This window comes from Vespa mandarinia, chromosome 6 (assembly GCF_050613455.1).
Source record: "Vespa mandarinia isolate Hongniang chromosome 6, ASM5061345v1, whole genome shotgun sequence".
Taxonomy (NCBI): Eukaryota; Metazoa; Arthropoda; class Insecta; order Hymenoptera; family Vespidae; genus Vespa; species Vespa mandarinia.
In genome coordinates this window covers 8,462,736-8,489,730 of record NC_140815.1, presented here as the reverse complement: position 1 = coordinate 8,489,730, position 26,995 = coordinate 8,462,736, and the positions used below count along the sequence as shown (strand labels likewise).

The window sequence follows — 26,995 nt, the reverse complement described above, 5'->3', positions numbered from 1 at the left end:
TACAATGGATGACAAACAGTAGTATAGGAACATTCTCGATCGGTGAAGGACTATTCACTGTAGATGGACAACCAACGATAATAGTAACCATCATTACAGATAGCCAATAGTAATCACGCGCCACGAGTCCAATTGATAGTCGTGCGATATCGATAATTGTCGATGGTTTCATACGTGCCAGTGACATAATTATTGTTTATACGTGATATTTGAAAATCGATAGGCATTCGTCCATTAACAAATATAATATATTTATATAATTTTACATTATCGAATGAATATTTCATCTTTTTCGTTCTTCGAAATGAGATATTTTATTAAACGTTCCTTTTCGGATATTTCATTTTAAAATATTTATAAACGAGACTTAAAAAGGGGGAAATGAAAGAGAGAGAGAGAGAGAGAGAAAAAGAGAGGAGAGAGATTGAGGTCTTAGTTAAAATTACTAGATATGAATTCTGGAAAATATCATGTCGGTTAAATACCAGACCATGGTGAAATATGGTGGAAGGGGAATGGAAAAGTACGGGGATATGGTAAGCTTTCAATGATAATATCCCTGAGAAATATATAACTCTCGGTGTTAGAACGTGATTCAAATAGGACATTTAAAATGTCGAAAATATCGATCGACTGTTAAAAAAAAAAAAAAAAAAAAGAAAAAATAATAACGAGGAAGTTATTTGATTGGATGATAATATTCAAGAACGTTAATCATCCGTATTAATTTATTTCATAATCGATCGAGCAATAAAATTAAACACTTTTTTTACCGTTAGTATACTTTTTGTTTCTCTTTTTTTTTTTTCCTTTTTTTTTCTAGCTTATGTAACATTATGATCGATAATGCGATATTTCGTTAGCAAAAATATTTTCCACTTGATGCAAACGTGATATCAAATCGTAAAAGCGGATCTGAAATCGCGCATCAACATAATTGCGTAACAATTTGTCATTACTTTACCTATTTCCCGTGGAAATTGTAACAAATCACTATCGTCGAAATACACCAGAGGGAATAATTATCATTCGAAAATACGATAATGAACACGGAATCGTTCACTCTATGCGTATTTTTTTTCTCCCTTTTTTTTCTTTTTTTTTTTTTTTCTTTTTTCTTCCAATTAATCTCTCCATTAGACATATCTCCGAAAACGAATGGAAATATACTGTCGAGTCTGACGTCAATGATTTTTTTTTTCGATCGACAATATGATATCGTCGTCATTGTCATTGAGAAAGATGAATAGAAAATCATATGTAAAATTTTAATCGAAAGATATTTCCAATTTATTTAATACTTATTATATCGCATCCAAAGATAAGAGAGAGAGAGAGAGAGAGAGAGAGAGAGAGGGAGACCTTGACCCGAGAAGAAGAATATTCTTCGAGATTAATACCAATGATACGATCATCCTTGTCATTGTTTATTAATCAACGACGGAACAAAGATGTAATTGTACAACTGTAGTATCACCGACCGATGTGTGCACCACCATCAATATCACTCGAGATAAAATCGCAAAAGAAGGGTTACTGTAACCTATCCACGTGAATTTATCTCGAGGCATGGCTCGGGCTGCTTCTACTAAAAAGACGGACGGCTAATGAAAAGGGGTGTTGAAAAAGGGTAAACTGCAGATGGTGTGTGGTGTTCCACGATTACTTATACCGCGGATCTACACAACATCATTTCCTTTCCCTTTCAATGGCGTAACCATCCTTACAAATCTCTTTTGCGTTTGATGAGGGGAAGGGGGGGGACAAAAAAAGAACATAATTTTTATAATTCTACGAGAAAAATTAATATCCTTTTTTTTTCTTCTCCTTTGCTTCCAATTTTATCTTCAAAAGAAAATATACTTTTTCGATGGTAGAAAAAAAAAAAAAAAAGGAAAGTGAAACGAATCGATCGATAAACTTTTCTATCGATAAATCGAAACGGATAATCTACGAAGCAATCGTATTATCGCGTTTGAACGAAGTGAATCTATTTAAACGAAAGGAAAGGAAAGAAAAGAAAAGAAAAGAGAAAGGAATAGAAAAAAGAAAAAAAAAAAAAAAAGAAAAAAAGGGAAGAATTCATTAAACCATTTTAAAACGTGGAAAAGTAATTTCCAACTATTTAGGTACCTACGCTTTTTACGAGAACAATTTTCTTTTATTTCGTATAAGCTCTGTACAGTACAGAAGTAAACTCGATGAGGGAGATGTTAGACCGAGGAAAAAGAAACTGAAGAATTTTTGTCGGGCGCAAAAAGGGATTAAAAAGGAAGTCTCTCATGCTCGAGAAGATTCGTTCTGTCTTTTCTCGCGATCTCCATCGTGTAAAAGAGAGAAAAAAGAGAAAAAGATGGAGAAAGACAGAGAGAGAGAGAGAGAGAGAGAGAGAGAGAGAGAACATCGTGACCTCGGAAAATGCAGTCGCGAGTTAAACGTTCCAAGATAAGGCTAATGAGCTTTTGGGACTGTGAAGCTTTTCGGTCGTATCCTTTTGCCCAAGCCTCGAGACGAACCTTCGATGAAAGTCGACCTTTGCCGACGAAGCAGCAACAACCAACATTCTTCTCTTTGTGTTATAAAAAGCCGATTGCTTTTTCCTCTTTATATCGTTTCCTTTCTCTGTGAGAATCCTATATAGGAAAACGTTGGAAAATATAAACGAATATCCAATTTTCTTTTACGAAATTTCTTCTCCTTATTATATCATACTTTCGCTTCATCCTGTCCCCACCTCTCTTCCAACTCTCATCTCATTCCATTTAAATTTAACGTTGAACGAAATTATTAAAAAAAAAAAAAAAAAAAAAAAAAAAAAAAAAAAAAAAAAAAAAAAAGGAATAAAAAAAATGTTTCGTCGATTCTAACTCGTAATGAAATTTCGAACAAGAAAGGTCATCAATTCTCTACGTACTTTTAAATCCACGATACCTATGTATGTATATAAATATAAATCTTTTTCGGACGAGTCGTACGGTAAGAATGAAGAAAAGATAAATTTTGTCTAACGTCATTGAGAGAGAGAGAGATAGAGAGAAAGATAGAGAGAGAGAGAGAGAAAGAGTTCGGTGTGATAAACAAAGTGAGAAATAGTTGTTAGACAGGTGTGAAAACAACGATATCGTAGAACACGTTACGCTCTGGTACGGGGTACATGGCACACGACACGACACGACACGGTGCACGCTATAGTTTTTCATTTCTCTCCTTTTGTCTCGTTTTGTTTTTGTTAGAAACAGAGTAGATGCGCGAGAATAGAACGATAGCACTCGAGAGTACGGAGAATCATGGGGTATGCCAGTGCATATCTGCGTGCATTTATCTCTACGCTTTGTACAACAGCCGCCAAAAGGAAAGAAAAAAAAAAAAGAGAAAAAGGAAAAAAAAGAAAAAGAGCAGAAGACGAAGAAGAAAGAAGAAAATAGTTGGCGGAGGAGAGAATGTGATACCGTAAAAAAAAAAAAAGAAAATACAAAAATGAAGAAAAAAGAAAAAGAAAAAATGTACGAGAGAGAGAGAGAGAGAGAGAGAGAGAGAGAGAGAGAGAGAGAGAGAGAAGGAGGGAGGGGGAAGACAAAACGATATAGTTGATATTACAACGCGTTGTTATAACGCGTTGTAATACATTGGCGTAATGCGTTACGATGAGAAATAAAGATAAAAATAAAAAAGATAAAGATAAAAATCATTTCTTTCCGTAATTTATCATTCGTAGATAATGGATGCTATTTTATTTTCTTTTTATGTTTTGTTTCGTTTTGCTCTTTTTTTTTCCTTTTTTTTGTTTATTTTTTTTTTTTTTTTTTTTTTTTTTAAATGAACGAACGACATTAGAGTTCAATGGAAAATCATCGCGAAGAGAACGAACGTGTATAAATCTAAATGTTTTTTTTTTTCTTTTTTTTGTTGTTTTTTAATTTTTTCCAAACCATTGTCAAATACTCGATTACTACATGGCATTGACTGGTCCAGTAGTCGTATAAATTCAGGATAGGCGTTTCCGTTCGTCGATTCGTTCTCTCATTCAATGAAAAAAAAAAAAAAAAAAAAAAAAAAACAAAAACAAAAAACTAAACAAACAATCGTTGAAATAGTGTCAGTTCACGTATTATTCTTTCGATAAAATCTATTTTCCGAGAACGTTGACCCCCTTACTATCATCATTTTGCTCTTTACCTCTCTCTCTCTCTCTCTCTCACTCTCTCACATAGCTTTTCTACCTTTAACGTTCTCTCCCACGTGTCTCTTTCGGTAGTGACATTCATGAGAGAACGATTGCACAACTCCGTCGGTGGTAGCGAGAGCAACAAGTAAGTCATATAAAGCGAAAGAGAAAAAGAGAAAGAGAGAAAGAACAAATCGAGATTTCTCTCTCTCTCTCTCTCTCTCTCTCTCTCTCTCTCTTGCTTTGTTCCCCACGTATAACGACTATTGTGAGAGAACGTTTTGTTTCTTTAAACAATATCAACCTGATGAGTACTTAACGATGCCGGTAACGCACATCGTGCCTACGTATCTACGTACCTAGATAGATAGGTACGTATCTACATATTTACGTATATATATATATATATATATATATATATATATATATATATACGTACGTATATGTAGGTGCGTATGTATGTATGCACGTATATACGTATATATGTATATGTGCGAACTTTACGCTCGAGATAAGAAACAAAAATCTAAAAGATACGTACGAATGTATACGAAGCATTTTGAAATCAAATTATTTTTCTTACGTATCGGGGAAAGGAAAATATTTTTTTTTTTTTATCAAACATTTATCGTAGACAATTATAATTCATTCTTCATAAATTAACGAGATATAGAGCATAGATTTTTTTTTTCGTTCTTTTTTTTTTTTTTTTTTTTAATCCAAATAAAAACGTTCGTTCGATCTAATCAATAATCATGATACACCCTCTGTATTCTTACAATACCGCGAGAGGTATTTTATCTTTCAAAAAGGAGTAAAAAAGAAACAAAAAAAAGAAGAGAGAGAGAGAGAAAGAGAGAGAAAATAAATGAAAAAAGAAAGTTTAAAAATGCATCACTAATCGATATATAATACCGGATGGATGAAACGGCTAACGCTCGAATATAATCGAAACCGCGAATCACGAGGACGTCTTTTTTCTCGATAGATCTCTTGGATGTATCCAGAACGGAAATTCGGAACATCGATCAACCTTATCCAACAAAAGTTGAACGACTAACAGACATCTTCTTACTGTGTTGTGTGTGTTCTTTTTCTCTCTCTCTCTCTCTCTCTCTCTCGGATTTTCAAACTCGACGAGGTCTCTGTTATGTCCGCCGAGATAAGACATACACGAACGAGCAACTTCGCTCCTCGTATGATTCTCTCTCTCTCTCTCTCTCTTTCACTCTTTTTCTATCGAAATTTTCCTTCTTTTTTGTCTTATCCGTTATCTTTTTCCTTTTTTCTTTTCTTTCGTTTTCCCTTCGTTTTATTTTTCTTTTACCTCAAGAAAGAAGAACGATCACTTTGACTGATTCGTTTTAAAAAATCTTCACTTTTTCAACGCGTTTAAACCACTACGGATTGATCAATATCGATTACTGAAAATATATTACCCGTCAACAGGAAAAATCTTTCATATCTTAAACTCCAATGTATATATAAATTATGTAAATATAAAGAAAAAAATGAAAAGTTGTGGTTTGAACGTTGAGTTTTCTAAACAAAAAAAAAAAAAAAAAAAAAACAAGAAAAAAAAAGAAAAAATAATTACAAAGAAAATCGAAGAAACAATAAAAGATCAAATTGTCATAAATTTTTCATCGAGACTCGAAGAAAAATTTATTCGATCTTACAATCAATTTTTCTCACTTTTTATTCTTTCCTAACCCTTGCCTTTCTATCCGTCACTATAAAAAAAAAAAAAAAGAAAAAAAAAATAAATAAATAAATAAAAGTATGTGACGAGGCTTTCTTAAAAAAATGAAAAAAAAAAAAATATAAAAAATAATAAAAAAAGAATGATCCCCCTTCTGACTTTAAAAAACCGACAGACGTTTTAAAGGTTCGACTATGATGGCTCGCTGACAAAAGGTACCAAAGAGAATATCAATTTCGGGGTAACGATTAGCCTGGATTTACGCTGCATACGCCAAGAGCACTTTCCGTGCTCACCAGTAGGATTAACGCGTGTGTGGTAACGAAATTTGTCCTCGGGCTCGTTTTCCCCATCGTCCTTCCTAAGTTCTGTGTTGGTTTAGATCGCTCGCGCGCGTACACACACATATGCACGATATGTAAACGATATACGAAGCACCGGACTCGTTTATTATTATTATTATTATTATTATTATCGTTGTTACTATTATTATTATTATTATTATTATTATTATTATTATTATTTTTATTGTTATTATTATTTTTATTTGTTTTTCTTTTATTTATTTTATATATATATATATATATTTGAGATTATATACGCGATTTCGAAATTTTTAACTCGTCGAATATTCTCGCTTAGAAACGAGATTGAACGATTGGGATTATTATTTTAGTATATTATTATTAAAAAAATTTTTTTTCTTTTACCTTGTTTTATTCTTTTTCAAACGCAAAAAAAAAAAGAAGAGGGGGTGGCGTTTATTTCGAAGAGAATCAAAAATCGTGCACGGCGCAAAATTCGTGGGGTCTCGATCCCAGCGGTCAGGGTTTCATCGACCGCGCCGCGATGCCTGCTCCCTCGTTGGCGTTTGCCACGCACGCGTGTTTTAACAACTTTGCAAATATAGAGATTATTTTTTTCTTTCTTTCATTCTTTTTCATAATTGTTTTTGTTTCTGCTTTTGCTTTTTTTCTTGCATGTTTGTTCCTTTCTGTTTTTATTATTTTTCTTTTCTTTTTTTTTTTTTTTTTACTTTTTTTCCTCTTCTTCTTCTTCTTCTTCCTTTACTGTACACATTTTCATTCGTTCTCATCCGGAGTCACTTTTTTTCAAATATTTGTTATCATTTTAAAATTGACCGAGTATATATTTTGTCATTTTAATTAATTCACATGAGAGAAAAGAAAGCAAAGTTAGAATTACTGGATTAATTCAGTAAGAGAATTAGAAAGATTGTCGTAGAAAAGAAAAAAAAAGGAAAAGAAAAAAGAAAAGAAAAAAAAGAAAACCATTTTGATAAAAGTAAACGGACATATTGAGTTAGCGTAATTTTCTTTATCTTTATTTCTTTTTCTTTTTTTTTATTTTTTTATTATTTTTTTATTTTTTTTTATTTATTTTCTTTCCTTTTATTTTTCTTTGCAAATGAATACGAAAGAGTACGAAGAGAGAGTAAAAGAAAACGCATGCAAGCGAGTACTCGCAGAAACCCGTAATTATAATGTTTCCTAATGCGTTCTCTCTATCTGCCTCTCTCCCTCTCTCTCTCTCTCTCTCTCTCTCGCACGCGCGCCATTTCTCTCTCGCTTGGTGGACTTACAAATATAAGGTACATTGGACTTCCAAATGAGCTTTTAAGCTGTGCACCGCATTTAAAAGAGAAAAATCATAGGCCAACGTTCCAAACTCGTTTCGTTCTAGCTCGGCTACTCGGAAGTAATTTCGCGGCTACCTTTTCAAATCTCTGATCCAGTGTAATTCTTCATCGTGCAAATCTTGATGAGCGACAAAGAAGTAGAAAAAGAAGAAGAAGTAAAAAACCAACAGAGAGATTAAGTTAGAAAGAAAATCGTATTAGCGAAGGTAATTTCGAGAAATTTTTTTTCGAAAAATTATCTCGTACTAGGAGAAAAGAAAAAAAAAAGAAAAAAAAAAAGAAAAAAAGAAAGCGAAAAAAAAGAAAAAACAAAGAAAGAAAGGAAGAAGATAAACGTAATTTGCACGATAGATCATCGCTTTCGCGAAAGGGCACGTGCCGAGGTTGCATTTTCTTGCCTCGTTAAATTCTCGAAGAGAAATAAGAAGAAGAGAGAGAGAGAGAGAGAGAGAGAATGAGACGGATATATGTAGGTTTTATCTATATATAACGGCATGGTGCAGTCGAAAGATGGAATAACGGCAGTCTCTTCTTCTGAGTGAACCTCGTGGACGTCATAAATGTCGGGCAAACTGTCGGAGAAAGTTAACGTCGTCGAATCACCAGCCGAAGCTACCGTGTTCCATCCATCCTCCAAACTCTAACTCCAACTCTCAACGTTGTCGGAGAATACCAAAAGAGAAGATGTATGTTAGTGTATGTGCGTGTGCGCGCACGCGTCTGTATATATATGTGTGTGTGTGTGTGTATTTGTGTGTGATTGTATGTGAAAGAGAGAGAGAGAGAGAGAGAGAAACAGGCTTGTGCTATTCTAGGATTTAGGAACCGAATTCACTGGAATACTAATTCCCTAGAGAGAGAGAGAGAGAGAGAGAGAGAGAGAGAGAAAGGGAGAGGGAGAGAGAGGGAGGGAGGGAGAGAGAGAGAGATTGTTAACCTTTCCAACGAGTTACTACAACGTATCTCTATGCTCGTCCAAACTTATCTTTCCTCTCATGAGAAACGACGACTTCCGAGTAAGATATTTTCAAACTCTATCTCTCCGTACGAAGTCATACACGTCGTATTTAACGGAGGACGACACCTCATGGAAAGTAATCTATCTCTTTTTCTGTGAAAAATTACGGAACGAATGATTTAAACGATTACACTGTCACGATTTACGATTTCTTTTTTCTTTTTTTTTGTATTGCCTTTGTTAATAAAAGAACGGTACAAAGTCGAAAGAATAGAAATTTATAACGTGGTGTTAGTTTTTTTTTTTTTTTTTTTTTTCTTTTCCTTTATCTTTTTTTTTTTATTTTACTTCGAGATACGTCATTTAGAAATGAATTCGACCAGCATATTTGAACGAACGAATCTTCTTCTTCTTTTTCTTCGTCTTCTTCTTTGTTTTCTCCATTTTTTCTTCATTTATTTTTTTTTTTTTATCGACAATAAAATCATTCGCAATATAAATCGAGAATGTTATCGAAACGTGTTAACGGAACGTGACCTGACCTTTTCCCTTTTTTTTTTCTTTCTTTTTTTCCCTTTTCTTTTCTTTTCTCTTCTTTACTTTTCTCTCTTTTTTTTTTTTTTTCTTTTTCTTCTCCTAACACGATCTCTATTCGAAGAAGAAAGTTTGAATGATTATTATTTGTCTTGAATAATTATTACGCGTTCATACATATATTAACCATAGTGTTTTTTATTATATCCCTCAATTACTTATTCAAACGGACTCCTTAATTACAGCAATCTTTCCTTTCCCTTTTTCTCTTACTTTCTTTTTCCTTTTTTCTTTCTTTCTTTCTTTCTTTTCTTTCCTCCGAATCATCTCAAACTACTTTGTTTCAGTGACTCGGGATTTCAAACGAAATCCATGTTTGTACGGAAGAATGGAAAAAGGTTTTTCCCATGTGTCCGAGCTTGTGTCCTACTAGATAAAACTCTCTCAGCGTTGTTTTAATCCTGAAATATTCTGTTACAAAATGGATAATTCGAAAGAAATATTATGATAGAAGCGAAAAATAGAAAGAAATATATTTGAATATTTTTGTATATGGAAAATAAATAGAATATACCATTAAGCTCGTTCGCCGAAAGAAGATAGATAAGTTAGACGGATTAGACGATTTTAGGAAAGAGAGAAAGAGAGACAGAAAGAGAGAGAGAGAGAGAGAGAGAGAGGGTGGGATAAATCGCTAATTATCCTTCCTCTCTAAAGGCGAAGCAAGATAATGATACTTGAAAAAATTCTTCCCGTTATAAAGTATTTTTAGGGAAGAGACTTTGTAAAAAATTTTTCTCCCTTCGTACAAAGAAAAAACATGCTCGAACGTTATACGAAACGATTAGCAACATCCCTTCATTCTCGAGAGAGACAACTTTATTTTTCGTGATTTTTCTCCCCTCGTAATTAACTTATCGTAAGAAAAAAAGAAAAACAATTAAAAAGGAATATGATTCCTTGATAAATCACGTTTATGTATCCCTCATAAGGATCATATCGATTCGCATAACTTCGTTCGAATTGTAATTGTTTAATCGTATGCAATAAAAACATTCCATCCCTCACGAGGACTCATGCTCGGAGTTTCTTGGTCATTCCTTTTTCCCTCTGAAGATTTCTGTCTATATTTGATCGAGGGAGGGTTGCGATTTGGTTGCGAGTGGCAAAACGAAATGGACAAACGGCTCTCGTTCGTTAAACGGACGAGGCAAGGGAGCGGGCACCGGGCCCGGTCCTGCGGTGGTACGCAGTAACGGGGTAGCCTGACGTCGCGATTCAATTAATTATCCACATAATTACGAGCGCCGCTCGCCAACGATCGATAACGCTTTACGATTTTTACAAACGACCAAGAATCGATCGAAATTTATTATGTATTAATATATACATGCATTTCTATACGATATCGTTAAAATGATTATAATAATAATATTATTAATTATAATAATAATTATTATTATTATATAAATAATAATAAATATAAATAATAATAATAATATATTATTATTATTATTATTATTATTACCATTAAATGGTAATTAACAACGAACGACGTGGGACAATCGGATCGAATGTTTTTTTCTTTTTATAACATTTCTTTCTTTTTCTTGTTTCTTGTTTCTACTTTTAATACTTTCATTAATTATCAAATATTATCTCAACGATCTAAATGACGTATACGATAAATCATATGGAACGTACGTCGTTGAATCATAAATCGTAGCCGACGTATTTTCATTCATAAAAATTGTATGAACGATCGATCGCGTTCGACGACGTTTGAACAAAACCTCGAAGGATACTGGCCGAAGGGTAATGGCCCTCGACGAAAAAAGGATTTTACGAGTCGCATGCTCAATTCAGTCCTATACCGTAACCTCAAGGGATTATGTGGTTGCTTAAATTCTATGATACCTTCGACTAAAAGTATCTCTTGAGATAGTGCGAAATACTCGAGACTGGTTTTACAAGTTCCTTATATGCCGAGGGAGAGAGAGAGAGAGAGAGAGAGAAAGCTCAGCTTTTCTATTTATTTTTTTTTTTCGCATTAAATCGTTCGACTAAAGCGTTTTTCTACCCTTCGGGGGAGGAAGGGAGAGAAGGCTGACTTACTTACGGTACATTTAACAAATGCATGCGTTTTGATTTCCAATTCTTTTTTTTTTTTATCCTCCCCCAATCCGGTCAAAAGTCAAACGACCGATAATACGATTTTTTCTTCGTCGATAAATAATATTAAAGATAAAAGAGTGGAAGACAAAAAAAAAAGAAAAAAAAAGAAAAGAAGACAGGATCAATAGAAATGAATTTATAATTGACATTATTAATTCGGAAGATTCGTGTTATTTGTGAAATTTTTTTTCTTCTTTTCTATCTTTCTTTTTTTTTCTCTTTCTCTCTTCTTTCCTTCTTCTCTCGAAATCGATATCAATGAAACGTGGAACGACGTTGCCAACAATTTTTTTTTCTTTGTTTTTTTTTTTTTCCTTTACAAAACAAACTTTCAATCTGCAAAATAGTACGACGCGGGGTAACAAGTAAACGTTTAATTGGATTAATATCGATATATCCACGTTGGACGTGGTCGATGAAAAATATTCTAATTTTGCGATACCTTGTACGTTCGAATAAAGATTAATCGTCGAGCGATCAACGGATCCGGATACGATTTATATTTTTCAAAATTTTGTGAAACAATGTTAACGCGAATATGAATAAAATTTTAAGATAATAAATATTCATTAAATTGTTTCGTCAAACGAATAAATTCTTCTTTTCTTTTTTCTTTCTCACATCGCTGAGACAATCTGTGATATTTTCTTTTTTCTCCTCTTTTTTTTTCTTTTTTTTTTTTTTGCTCGAAAAATAATTCGATCCTTCGACCCCGCGTAAATGATATTTATCGATGAAAATTTAGATCGATCGATTCTTAATAACGTCGTGGTATCGATCAATGGCGAAGGACGATCGTATTTTTAATATTCGGGACCATCGATACGTGGATTAACACGTCGAAGTGACGGCTAACCACGTAGGAGGGCCCCGATCACGATGTACAGTGGCGATCTATAAATACCTAAGACTAATTAATCTAGTTGCTATGAGAAAGATAGCGGGTTAAGAAAAGCAAGCTTATCACGACGTTGATCTAATAAATAAATAATACGTGTATATGTCCAATTTCTATTTCGTATTGCGCAAGTAAAATTTCAATTATTTAAATGTGTAATATCCGTTTTATGAAAATTATATGGAACGCCGTGAGAAGCTCGAAAAAACGCTCTTTGAAAAATGAAAATGATCGATAGTTATTATGCGACTATGAATCTTGCTTTTCTCTCGTAATCTGTAATATAATTTAGTGCCAAAAAGAGAGAGAGAGAGAGAGAGAGAGAGAGAGAGAGAGAGACAGAGAGAGACAGAGAGAGAGAGAGAGAGAGAGAGAGAGAGAGAAAGAGAGAGAAAGAGAAATAGAGAGAGATAGAGATAGATAGATAGATAGATAGATAGATAGTTAGTTAGATAGATAGATAGATAGTGAGAGAGATTGTTTTTACGAGCCGACGACGACTTTACAATACGCGAAAATTATTAATGTAAATTTCCCGATTTATATTTTTCTTTCCTTACTTTTTATATCTCGCTCTTTCCTTTTTAAGCCAGTTTTTTTTAAATTATATTTTTTTCTTTTCTCAGTATCGGGTTCAATTTCATTCGATACGAACGACGTGAAAAACCGGTCGGCTCGTTTAAAATATATTTTACTACGGGATTAAAAGTCAACGTAGGTAGTAGTATATACAACTGAAAAAACGTATGTATACATATTACAAATAGATGTGAGTGTGTGTATATATATATATATACATATATACACATAAATACATATATATATATATATGTATATGTATATGTATATATATATATATATATGTAATATTTATAAATATAATATATTTTTCTAAGTATCAAATGAAGGCATGCATATCGGGAATAGGTTTTCTCGAGTATATATATATATATATATACGCATATATACCTATATAGATAGTAATAATACTTTATAATAAAATGCAAAGCAACACTCGGAGAAAATTTACGTACCCTTAATGTCACTTTTAAATTATTCTCATTACATAAAATGGGAGAGAAAGGAAGAAAAAAAATTTGATTTACTCTGTCTAGTCGTTCGACGAATAGACTGTGAGAGTGAAATAAAATTAAAAAGAAAAAAAAAAGAAAAAAAAACTAAAACGAAGAAGAGAAAAAGAACAAAGAGAAAAAAGAACAATATAGAAAAAAAAAAAAGAAAAAAGAAAAATGTAACAAAGTGACAAAATTATATAACGAGAGGGTATATATAATATATTAGATGAAAAAATGAGAGAAGAGAAAAGGATATAAAAGAAAAGTAAAAGGTAAACAAGAAATAATTTCGAACTCGCATAAAAGCGCAAGTACGCAAGCAGCACGATATCATAGTCACTTCTGAAGAGGTTTCTCTGAAACATTCTCAAAATCTTAGTTTTCTATAAAATGCGAGATATGCGTTTTTCTTTTTCTTTTTTTTTTTCTTTCTTTTTTATTATTTATTTATTTTTCTTCTTTGCTTTTTTTTTTATTTTTTTTTTTTTTGCTTTTAACGACCCGGAACCGTTCATTATATATTTTTGTTTATTTCTTTGTTTCTTTGTTTATTTATCCGTAATGTTTACTCGTATATCTATCGAATATTTATCGAATGAAATACGATTTATAAAAGATTGGCTTAAAAAATATTTTTGCTTCGGCGCTTATCGTATAGAAACGACGAGGAGCATTCCGCGTAACGACAGATTACGATACGAATGTCGACTAATCTATCCGACCGATATTTTCATTTCAATTTCCGTTGATTCCGCGCACACGTCAATCTCGATCGATTTTCAATTCGAACTATGTCCCGTCTGTGTTCTCCTGTCTCCGTCACGGTCACGATGCGTACATAGATTAAATTCAATTTAATACTCTAATTAAACGTTACGTTTATTTAGTCAAATTTAAATCAAACTAAATTACGTTAATGTCAGCATTGTTATAATCCGTTTGATATGCCGAACATTGAATGGCGCGATTGAGTTACGTGATTTCTTCTCTTTTTTTCCTTTCTTTTTTTTTTCTTTGTTTACTTTTTTTTTTTTTTTCTCTTAACAAACGACGACGATTTATATATAGGCTATTTCTTTTAAATATCTTTTATATGTTTTCGTATTATCGATTTTAAACGCGTCACACGATTTATAAATGCGATACGTTTTTAATTTAATAATGATGATAATACGTTTACGCGATCGATAGATTAATAGACGCGAATTAGGAAACGTATAAGACGAATCATCAATATCGAAATTTATGGGATTTTAGCGGAATCGCGATGTTACGGGCTAAAGCAGTTTTGCAGAAGCGTAACGTGACCAGATTACCTATTATACATGAGGATATCCGGTTTCCAAAGCTTGTTCGGTGTTATATGGACGTCTTTCACTCCGCCATATTCCGATTGATTCCATTGTAGATTGTAATCGGTCCAGGACTGAAAAAAAATGAATGAAAAATATAAAATTCTACGTTTTTTAATTATACGTACGATTACGGTAAAGAAGAAGAAGAAGAAGAAGAAGAAAAAAAAAAAAGAACAAAAAAAAGAATATGACGATGAACGATCTATCTTAAGAAACGATGATCTATTTAAAAAGAAACAAAATTTCTCATTCAAATATTTCTCATATTTATAATAATAGTAAATATATCCATTAATCGAAAATGTGTATAACATTAAAAGGAATACTATCGTATTTCTCGACTTATCGTATAATTAACGATAATCGTTTTATAACGATATCATTTTCAAGAATGAAAAACTGATCGATTCTATGAAGTAAAGTAAGCTCTTTAAAAAGATCGTAATATCTGTAAATAGCGAAGTTTCTCGAGAAGAAGGTGAGATTAGTTTTGCACAAAAGGTTCGACGATAAAACAAGAAAAAAGAAGTAAAAAAAAAAAAAAAAAAAAAAAGAAAAAAAAAACAGAAATGGGGCAAAAAGAAGGGGAGGAGGGAAAAAAAAGAAGGAAAAACCATTCGAAAGTTTCGATCGGTAAAAGTGAGTACCAAACAAACTTGGCTTTTTCCTCAACGTCGAGATTAATACCTAAGAGAATTTAACAAGGAAACGTTTAGATAGATAAGTAGTTAGGTATAGCGTTTAGGTTATCTTTTTTAAAAGTAAGTTTAATCTTTACTTTTTTGAGTCGTAATTGCTTCTTCTTCTTTTTTTTTTTTTTTCTCTCGTTCGAATCATTTTTTGATTTCGACGCTCTGATCGGGCAAAGGTGTAAATGCAATTGAATCGGCGTTTTGAAGATTTACAAAAAAAGAAAAAAAAAACAGATTTAGAAATTTTAATCTTTCCTTTTTATTTTAAATAAAGCAACAATCCTCATTCAAAATTCTACATATACAGAAATCGACTTATTCAAATAGTTCTCTCGTTAAGGAGTTAATCGTCCGTAGTACAAGATACTTTGAAAGCTAAAATGGAAAAGTTTTCAGGTTAACGCAATCCGACTAGAATTGATTGAATTCAATGAAAGACAAAATAAGAAGAGAGAATAAACTTTCGATCGTGAGCTCCTGTCGTTGAAGAAACGTTTCGTAAACAACGTTTACGGATAGATAGATAGATAGATGGATAGATAGACAGATAGATAGACAAATGGATGGTTGGTTGGTTGGTTGGTTGGTTGGATGGATGGATGGGTCGATGGATAAAATCTAACTTATCTATCATCAATTTGTCGGACTTCTTTATTGTATCCTCAGAACGGTGATTATTCATGGAAAACATGAAAAACACGATTCCGTCGATTTATGTCGTATGACAAAATGTATGTTTCACGTATTTACTTGACATAACATAAATACATAGATGATCGCGCGTTAGATTAAAAACGTTCATTAAATTTTTGTTGTTTTTGTTGAACGATAACGTGCGATTATTCGCGGGCTACATTAAATATGTGCTAGAACGCATCGTATATATATTTACATTAATGATATAGCACGTACGTGAGATAACTCGACGTATAAGAAGAAAGAAGAAGGAGAGAGAGAGAGAGAGAGAGAGAGAGAAATAGAAAAAGAAAAAAAAATAGAAAAAAGAAAAGAAAGCCGAAATAACAACGCCAAAAAAAAACCGGAGGAAGAAGAAGGAGAAGAAAAGAGAAGGAAAAAAAAATGGTAGAATTAAAGAAAACCTCAGAATCAATGCGTACTACGTTCTTTCAAAAGCTCAAAAACCAGACGCGGCGATCTAGTCGAGATTTGATGAAGTCTCCAGGTCGACCTGGTTTTTTAGCTCGATCGAAAGAAACATCGAGGTTATCTTGTCTCGTCGTTCATCATTTTCATATTGCATGTATAAACGTACTATGTTTTCCAATTGCTATTTTTATATTCCATGAGAAATGTATAAGAGTAAGAAATAAAAAAGAAATAAAAATAAATAAAAAGGAAAGAAAAAAAAAGAAAAAAAGAAAAGAGGAAACGAAAAAACTTGCCTAACTTTTAATTTGTTTAAGTTTTTAGTAAAGGGCGTATTATCCTCTCTCTCTTTCTCTCTCTCTCTCTCTCTCTCTCTCTCTCTCTCTCTCTCTCTCTATAAATTTTATCGTTGTCGTTTTATTTCATTTCTATGTATTTTGGAAACGTTCATCTCCGTATAGACATAGTTAATGGTCTTTCTTAATCGTATTCAAAAACTTTTGCATCTAACGCACGCGCATTTTCTCGCTTCTCGCGAATTTCTCAATTTGATTTTATAACGTTAAGGAGAGAGAGCATACGACGGCTCTATTTCTACTAGTTATTGTTATTGGCTCGGTACTACTGGAAATAAACTCAGAGCGTGGAACGCGATTTATTGAGAGAATGAGAAAATAATAGAGAGAAAGAGAGTGAGAGAGAGAGAGAGAGAGTACTCTAAACTCTGCTAACTTTTAACGTACGCCGATGAAAGTAACGTAAAGCTTGTGCAAAATTAACAGAGAAAATGGAATTCGTGCCGATATTTCAATTTATATCCTTTCGCGTCTATGTGCGCACCGTCTGTGAATTATTTACCTTTACATTTTCATTTTCGTCGTAGAAAAACGAAATATCCTATTATTAATCTCTATGATAGTTGATTTAAAAGGACAAAATCGTATGAAAATATTCAATATTACAATGATCTATGTCTCTCTCTTTCTCTCTTTCTCTCTCTCTCTCTCTCTCTCTCTCTATCTCTATCTCTCTCATAGGGAAATATCAAAGTCAAACAAAATTAGATCCGACAATCTATCATAGATTTCTATTGTCCTGGCAATACAAGCACATAGAGGACGAGAGGCAAAAACGAGAGAGGTTCTCCTCTTCTACTCCTGGATCGTAGAAGTCACATCCATTGTGCTCGAAAATCTTGGCTTTCAATCTTGCTGAGAAGCCATCCAAAGCCATCCCTTTCGCAAGCAAGCATGCGCTCTCTCTCTCTCTCTCTCTCTCTCTCTCTCTCTCTCTCTAAATATATATATATATATATCTCCCTTTCTGTCGCTCTTCTCTTATGCAAGATACGACGTTCTAAACGAGCTATAATAACTCATATCATTTAATATTAAACTCTGACCATTATATTTCGTCATCTTTATTTGACAAATATTTCTTTTCCCTTTTTTTTTCTTTTTTTTCTTTTTTTTTTTTTTTTTCTTTATTTCAAACGAATATTATTTATACTATAAAGGACGTATAAATCCTTGTGTAGTAAATATCTTCTTTTCTTTTTTCTCTCTCTCTCTCTCTCTCTCTCTTTCTTTTCAAATCACCATCCGTAACAAATACTGCAACATTACACGTTCTCGGTGATTAATAATAAATATCCCTTCTTGCTTGATTTCGTCCTCTTTAACGTCACACGCTAAAGAGAATTCCAATGGGTAAGAAACAATGAGGATGCCAGAATGAGGGGCAAGACGAAAGAGGACAGAGAGAGAGAGAGAGAGACAGAGAGAGAGAGAGACAGAGAGAGAGAAAACATGAGGGATTACTCATCGATCGAACTTTCGGGTAGCAGGTGTTTTTATTCATGCGACGTAATGGATAAACTTGGCCGAGTCTACGTCTTGCATTCCTCCGATGGAATCCGCCAATAAGAAACGCACTTAGCACGAGCCGAAGGGTAAATACGAAGAGACAGGCCTCTTTTCATTATATGTATATGTATACTGTATATAAATTTTTCTCTCTCTCTCTCTCTCTCTCTTTCTCTTATTTTCCGACCTCTTCTTTACGTAGGTTCAATAGGTTTTATTAACTTCGAAAAGATCGGAAGGGTCGAACGATAAAGAGACGTACGATGTTCATGCTTTGTCCGTACATTTGCAATATCCCTTGCGAATTTATAGGCATCTATAAATCATCCTGACGCTCCAATTATTATCGTACTATACGAAACACCCAATCGAATGGGCTTATCGGAGAGAGACCGAACCTTTTTGTGTTATTTTTTTTTCCCCGTACTTTTTTTTTTTTTTTTTTTTTTTTTTTTTTTTTAATATAAAAGGTAACTTGTGACCTTTCCTTTACTTCTTTTTCTACAATTTATTCGAACTCGTTCTTATTTTTATTTATCCCTTTTATGTTTATTTATTTATTTATTTATTTATTTATTTATTTTGTTCTTTTGTTTTTCTTCCCGAAAACGATCGACTAACAATGCAATCGACTTAAATTATACAACTTCTTCCGAAGAAAAACAAAAAAAAAAAAAGAAAAAAAAAATTAAAGGGAAATGAAAAATGAGAGAAAGGAAGGAAGAATTCTTTTTGTTTTTTCGTATGAAAAAACTAATCGCAAGGGACGACTGTGTGACGTAGAGAAAAAACGCGAAAGGAAAAAAAAAAAGAAAACAAGAAAAGAAAGAAATATAGAGGAGAGGAGGCTTTTCCTTTCCGGTCGGAACGGCGTTTATTCGCGTACCACTTCTTGTTATTACGATTCCTCCTACGTTATTCCTTCGTGGCCTTTAATCTTCTTGAATCACGAAATACCTATCTCCGGATTTCGAGATGAAACGTGGAAACTAAAATTGATATTCTTTTTAAACTTCCTTTTCTCTCTTAACTTCGTATTACATTTAAAATCTCATCGTTTATAACTGCAAAGTTACTTCATGTACGTACGAATTAATTAAACAGCATTTGAGTTAAGTCATTTAATTTATGTCGGCCGAAACTTAAAAAATTTAATAAAAAATTCCATAATTCTATAATATGCGCGTCTATGAAATTGCAAACAAATTTTCATTTCTTTTTTTTTTTCACCGAATTTCCCAACAACGTTATCCTACGAATTCGAAATATTTCACTGGCGTGAGAGCAAAAAAAAATCGATCGATCGAATCTAATCGAATCGATAGTAATCGATCGAAAGCGTTTAAGGATCGATAGAGTGAGTGTCTAATAATTTCAAGGATTTGTCAACCGCACGTATTCGATGATCGAGAGGTTAGACAGAGGAAGGACATATGTAAGTTAGGTAAGGCCGCAATAGTGGCCGCGTGCATTCGACCGCTTGAACTAACCTCCACCCTGCTTACCACCCGCGCATCGTATAAACCCACTCCCATCCACCCACGTTTCTCCAGCATGATTCTCCCCAACCCCGTTAACTCCTACGTATTAATGCAACTGCGTGCCTTTGGGTTAAGATCAATGCCACGGCACGATCTTCCGCGACCACATCGACTCCGCGGCCAAGGGTTGTTCGCTTTCGAAGGGTTTACGCGTGAACTAGCAACGTGCTCGCGGCGACCAATGTGGTTCCATTAGAAACCGCTATTTCCTTGCTTCTCTACACCACCCCCCCCCTCTGCCCCCACTCACCCCTATACCTCCTCAATCTCATACTACCGCATCCCCACATTTCTATACCCACATCCCTCCACCGCTTTTCATTCTATCCCTATTACATCTAATAGTAACCCCTCTACGAACAACGTCTTTCCTTTTAACGAAGGCAATTACGGCGAAAGAAAATTCGAAGTAAAATGCTCTCGTTGTTCCCTCAGTGAACAATCTCGAACTTGAAATGTTCCATGTGAGAAAATTTCTACGAGAGGTCAAATCAATAGAGGAAATACGAACGACTTGAAAATCTTGTTAAATCATTCGTACGAGTGGGGAGACGTTGGTTTCGGGAAAATAGGAAAATGTTCTATCACCATAGAAATGAGAAGAATATTGTACGTAATTATTCTACTTAACTATATCGCGTGAAATTTTGTGCGAACATTTCATTGTTCATTTATTCGTAAATGAAACAGAGAGAGAGAGAGAGAGTTTTTTTCTTTTTTTTTCATTGTTCAAGTATGCTCAAAAAATTTATGAACGTTCCTAGTTTTTGATTGTAATTAATTAGAAAAACAAAAAAAAAAAAGAAAATATATATCGATCACAAAGACAAAAAGAGAGAAGGAGATAGCTCGTTGAAAATTTTCAATGCTTTTACAAAAATCTGTCGCGCTGTCAATGAAACTTTCTATCGTAAAGAATTTACAAGAATTACGTTTATATAACTTTTATATCGATTTTCTTACAGAAGAGATAGGGGAAGGAGAAAAGGAGGGTTCTTTTTTGAGAGTGAAACGTTTTAAAAATATAAAAGAAAATTCTTAAAATAATTAGGAAGAATAATTAGACGAAATGAAATACGTAATATAGAGCCATTGAATTGACACAAACGTCAGCTTGTAGTTCTTCATTTTCGATTCCAAATGACCAGATAGAAAAAATACCTGCTCTTTCGACCTCTCTCTCTCTCTCTTTCTCTCTCTTTCTCGCTTTTTCTCCCCGCACTTCGACCATCGACTCCCTCCACCTCCCCTTCCCCTTCCTCAAAATAAAAGAAAAAAAAAAAAAAAAAATACAAATCTCACGGACGTACGAAAAGAGAGAAGTAAAATGGATGAAACGAGTCTGGTAAAAGAGCTCGGAGTTTTTTCGCTGGGATTTATCGGAACTCGTTCACACAAAGACACATACACAAACATATATGCGCGCGCATACATTCGTACGCACGAATATATACGCACATAGGACACATATGTACATGAACGTATACCAATACAAGTTCGGCGTGACGAGAAACGAAAGGAAAAAATCATCGATGGACTTACTAGATGGTACGTCAGAGCTCTTAATTACGTTCGAATATGAGTCGTTCGCATTAGCCGCCTGAATTAATAATAATACCAATGAAAAGCTCAATAACATAACTCGAACGTATTTTACGTATGCATATATGTACGTACGTATGTATGTACGTACGTATACGAAAGAATATACGTGTAAATTGTATGTGTGTCTGTGAAAAAGAGAGAGAGAGAGAGAGAGAGAGAGAGAGAGAGAAAGAGTATGCTCTTTATGAGACAAAATTTAGGATCGGCTAATGGAACGGAATAATAACTAGTAAAAGCGTTCGAGAAATTTTGAAAATAAAATCTTTCGAATTAACAAATATATATTTCATTACAGTTATATAAATATATCGTTATATTATCTGATATATTTCGTATTCTCTCTCTATCTCTCTTTCTCTGTATTTTTATTTCCATTTGATCACAAAAAATAAGAGAAACAATGAGAGATATTTAAGGTGTTGGACATGGACGCGTGTCAACGTCAAGGAAGCAGCTGTTCACTGTTCCGGAGGACGAGAGAGAAATTATTGATCTTGTTAGGATAATTAGAATTATCAGATTATACGACGGAGGTGGAGGAAGAGATTGCCCTTGGTCTCCTGGTATAACTTGTGCAAGCTTGGCTTAGGATAGATTAGGATAGAACGTGTAGTATGAGTTAACTCTGCTTTACTTCATCCGTATGTAAGCACCTTGAATTGTTCATTCGACGTTATATCGAACCACCTACGTAATACTTTACTTATACTAACGTTTTAGATCGTTTACATTTCGTTCCTTATCGCGGCAATTTTTACATGCATACATATACATAAATACATATACATGAAACGTCGAATTTAACGCATCGTAAATCGTTTGTTGTCGAAAATAAAAGCAAGGAAAGAGGATATATAAAAAAAGAAAAAAAAAAAAAAAAAAAAAATAAAAAGAAAAAGATTAGAAAGAAAAATTATCGATTAATTTAATGCATGTTAAAGAATCCCATACCATAACGAAAAGGATGATAGAGAGAAGGCTCTTCTTCGGGTTCCATCGAAAATGCATTGTATGTTCGGGCAAAGATAAGGGGGGCATTCGTGCGGCTGAATATATATTCGAAATGCATAAAAATTGAAAGGCTATTTGCATTGCTTTTATGTATGTATACGATGAGGAGAGGGGTTCAGAGGTTGGGAGTTGATTCATGGAACTGGAACGGATCATCCGTACGATCGTGAATGACAGAAAAAGAGAAAGAGAGCAAGGGAGAGAGAGAGAGAAATAGGAGAGAAATTTTTTAACGCTTCCATCGAGATCATTCCTGTTTTTTTTTTTTTACTTTTTCCTCTTTCTTCTTTTTCTTCGGTTTCTTCGATCTCTCTTTTTTCTTTTTTTTCTTTTTCTTTTCTCTTTATATAATTTTTCGTAACAGTACGGTGTCGTCGTATCTCAGCGACGAAAAAATCTACTGTCCACGATACAATGTTCATTTATTTCTTTTCATTTCTTTTTTTCTTTTTCTATGCTTTTTAAATTTTTGTTTGTTTCGTTTCTTTTTCAGATTTGATAGTTCTAGCGCATAACTAATAGGAAATATAACGTAATATATTCGTGTTATATTCAGTCATTTTAGCAAAATGACTAGGACGATAAGGACGCTTCGTTGGGGTAATTTCTGTTCGTGTTATTTCTCCCTCACGCTCTCTCTTTCTCTCCCTCTCTCTCTCTCTCTTTCACTCTGATGCGAGAGTAGTAGTTATTAGAACTTGGCATGAACACGAAGGGAATCTTTGTGCTTTTACGAGCAACATACATACATACATATATACATACATACGTACATATACATCGGTATCATTTGGCATCGATATTCAATTTTAACAATTTATCTTTCAAATCTATCTCTATGATTATTACGTTAAATACATAATCTTAATCTATGATTAGTTATTAGATACATAGGATGAATTCGAGCTATCCATCTATTCGATCGATCGAACATTCCACGGAATTCTAATTAATTTTAGTTATCCATCTCTCTTTCTCTTCTACGTAATGCATATAATGCATCTATGTATGTATGTATATATGCATGTATGTATCTACGTCTCTCTATCTTTCTCTTTCGTTTATTCTAACAACGACGAATGATTCTATTTACTCTAAAATCAAATGCCACGATCGAACGTATTCCGTGCGATTTCGCATCAGCCACGACATATATACCAGGTGCGTGCACGTTTCACGGCTTAGAGAATCGACAAATACGAAATACGTATGCGAGTCAACGTGGTGTAAGGGAATGCTACCAGAATGATTTAGGTAAAGGAAACTCTCTCTCTCTCTCTCTCTCTCTCTTTCTCTTTCTCTTCCTCTCTTCCTCTCTTCCTCCCTCTCTTTCTCTTTCTCTCTATCTCTCTCCGATAGCTTGACCTAACTCCTAACGAAACATTCCTGGCAAACTGATACGAATTTCACGATTTCAAAATTTGCGATACAATTTTCAATAAAAATTTCATAGTTTATATTTATTCTATATTAATATACCCACAAATATTCGCATTAAAGTTAATGAGTTATCTGTTATATTAATTTTCTAGATTATCCATTGATATTACATTTTATCAATTAAATAATTAGATTGTTATATATATGATGATTATATTAATAATAACAATTATAACAATAATAATAATAATAATAATAATAATAATAATAATAATAATAATAATAATATCTGAATCTCGTTAATGATAAAATGAAAAAGACAGTTGTGATGAGCTAAAAGAGAGAGAGAGAGAGAGAGAGAGAGAGAGAGAAAAAAATTTTTTAAAGATGCCCTTATATCTCGTACGCGTAAACGCAATATACGTTTGTTCATTCGTCCATTCGTTCATTCATTCATTCATTCATTCATTCATTCATTCATTCACTCATTCATTCATTCCCTTCTGGTTTACGTTAATTTCATTATCCTCCTTTGCCTCGTTTATTTGTATTCATGTCCTCTTCTTCGCGCTCGTTCACTTGAGTTCCCTTGTGAACTTATTACCGTCTTTCCGCGTTCTATCCTATTTGCAACAGTAACGCCTGCAACGACAGAGCAAGAGCAACGGAGACACATTGTCTCGACAATGATGACGCATAGTATGCTGTAGCTTTTAGAATTACGTTCGTGCCAACAACGGGACGTTAATTAAAGTTTCAAATCAGCTTGAAGTAAAATTGTTCCTATTTCTGCGTATGCAAATAGCTATGCAAGGATATATAATATATGTATAAACAAACAAATTTACGTTTTTCAATTCTATATCGAACATCAAATTTTAATTCTCCGTTTGACCTTTTACATGATATTTTTCTTCTTTTTCCTTTATTCTTTTCCATATTAAAAATCAAATTTCATCAATCTACGTTTTTCTTTTTTTTCCTTTTTCTATAATTTTTCGTATGATAAAAAAAAAATAAATATCGATCGATTACTTTCTTGTGATATATATTGATAGAAGTGATACACATAGATTCTAACTCTCTCTCTCTCTCTCTCTCTCTCTGTTGTATATGTATATCTTAAAATCAATTGCACACTTATCATGATTATGAGTGTCGAGTTTTATTAAACGTTTGTAATATATTTTTCTTCTCCCTTCTCTTTCTCTCTCTCTTTCTCTCACTCTCTCTCTCTCTCTCTCTCTCTCTCTCTCTCTCTCTCTCATTCTCCACGATGAAAATTGGCAGAGAGATGAATATCTACAGTTTCGTGCCAAGAGCATGAATCTTGCGAAAACAAACTTAGGATATATTCAACCCCATCGGTCTGCCCTTCAGTATGTTTTCAAAGTTCCGTTGCAGCGGTCCTTGACTAAGAAACTACTTGGTAATAAAGTAAAACAGAGACGGTTACTGTACTGACGGTAATTGTAATCAGTATATACTTCGTTACACGAGAATTATTCGAATGCCGAAGTTTCAACTATGACCGAGAGTATAGTCAACTACTCTCGAACGGCATAAACGCTTATCACAAATTATTTTAGATTTCAGGGAGTACGAGTACTCGTACACCTGCTCCTACTCTTATATATATTTATTTTCTTTTTTTTCCTTTTTATATTCGTTTCATTTTATTTCTTCCCCCCCCCCTTTCTCTCTCTCTCTCTCTCTTTTCTTTCTTCATGTTCCTTTTCTTTCCTCTTTTTTCTTTTTTTTTTTCAAACGATAAACATGTAAATAAGTAAACAAAAGCGAACACGTACGATACATATCTTCATACATGAACTAGTGAAATTTTAAATAAATAATGTTCGCCGATCAAAGCGATATTTTCGAGACCGCAAAAACGAGAAGGGGAAAAAAAAAGAAAAAATGGAAAAAGAAAAAATAAAAGCGAATTCGACACGAATGAGAAATAAATATTGTCCTCGTTCCATGCGTACACAATATATATATATATATATATATATATATATCTATGTATAAAATATTCGAAGTGGTGGTGAAGGGAAAGAGATGGAGAGTAAAAAGAAAAAGAAAATTTTAATTTTTGAAATTTCTCTCTCTCTCTCTCTCTCTCGTCTGTCGTATATAATCGAATTATATATATCTAACTAGCGACTTCATATGAATTTTTATTAAACGCCCTGAGAATTTAATTATTATTTCAATGATAAATGTAAAACGTGCGTATTCAATAATTCATCTATAGAAGTAAGTCAATTGTAGAAAATGATTTGAACGCTTATACGATAACAAAAACCATAACGTTAACCGTAAACATTTTTATGGTTGGTTTTGTTCATGATTTTAACTGGGCGTTAACCAAGTCTCGTTGCCATTTTTACGTTATACAGAAACGATTTGTATTAACGTTCGACACTGAACGTTTACCGGAACGTCTATTGTCGAGCAGCCCGCAATTTATCCGGCTGAATCCACAAACGCTCGTCGGCTTGGCCAAACAGTCTACGGCTGATCGGTCAGCCAAACGGCGGTGGGCCAATGTGTTCGACCAAAGCGTAGCTTTACGCATAATCCGTTGGGTAAGCTGCCGACAAGTGTATAAGTAGAAGTGCAACAAAAGTCAATGAAATAGCATATATTACTGAAATTGTTAATATAATGAAAAATTACGATCAATTGGGAAAATAATTATAAATCGATTAATTCAACGTTTAAAGATCTTTCGTGGATAATTAACGGGTATTCATTTTGTAATCTCCTCTTTTTTCTTTCTTTTCCTTTTATTTTTAATTTTATTTTATTTTATTTTCTTCTTTTTCTTTTTTTTTTTTTTTTTTTTTTTTCTTAATATCGAACAAAATTGGATAATTTTTTCGATTAAGTATACTCGGTATACTTACACTCGGTCATGCTAAAAACATTATCGTCCATCGTTCATCGTCCATAGAACGAACGAACGAACGAACGCTTCATAAAATCAATTCTAACCGGCTTAAATTAATCTTAACGAGCGATTCTTGTTATCATCACGATAGAATAACGATGATAACGAAGGGAACTCAAGAAAGTTCGCACACCTCCGACGCAACGCTAATTGGCTTTACGAGCTTCCTCTTTACTGACGACGATCCATAATGTTCTTCGAACTTTTGCGAGTTATGACATCGTTGTAAAAGAGAAAAAGAGACAAAAATAGAAAGAGAGAGAAAGAGAAAGAGAGAGAGAGAGAGAAAATTTATACAAGATAGACGATACGCGC

General features: G+C 33.4%; 1 protein-coding gene across 6 annotated transcripts in view; it reads right to left on the bottom strand.

Annotated features, from left to right (window-relative positions):
- Positions 1–26,995, bottom strand: part of nAChRalpha6 (nicotinic acetylcholine receptor alpha6) — a 246,307-nt gene that overhangs the window by 104,106 nt on the left and 115,206 nt on the right. For all 6 annotated transcript variants that reach the window (XM_085657693.1, XM_085657692.1, XM_085657696.1 and 3 more), the window contains exon 5: positions 14,485–14,594. In XM_085657693.1, coding sequence (XP_085513819.1) covers positions 14,485–14,594 — 110 coding nt within the window. The remainder of the gene's footprint in view (positions 1–14,484; positions 14,595–26,995) is intronic.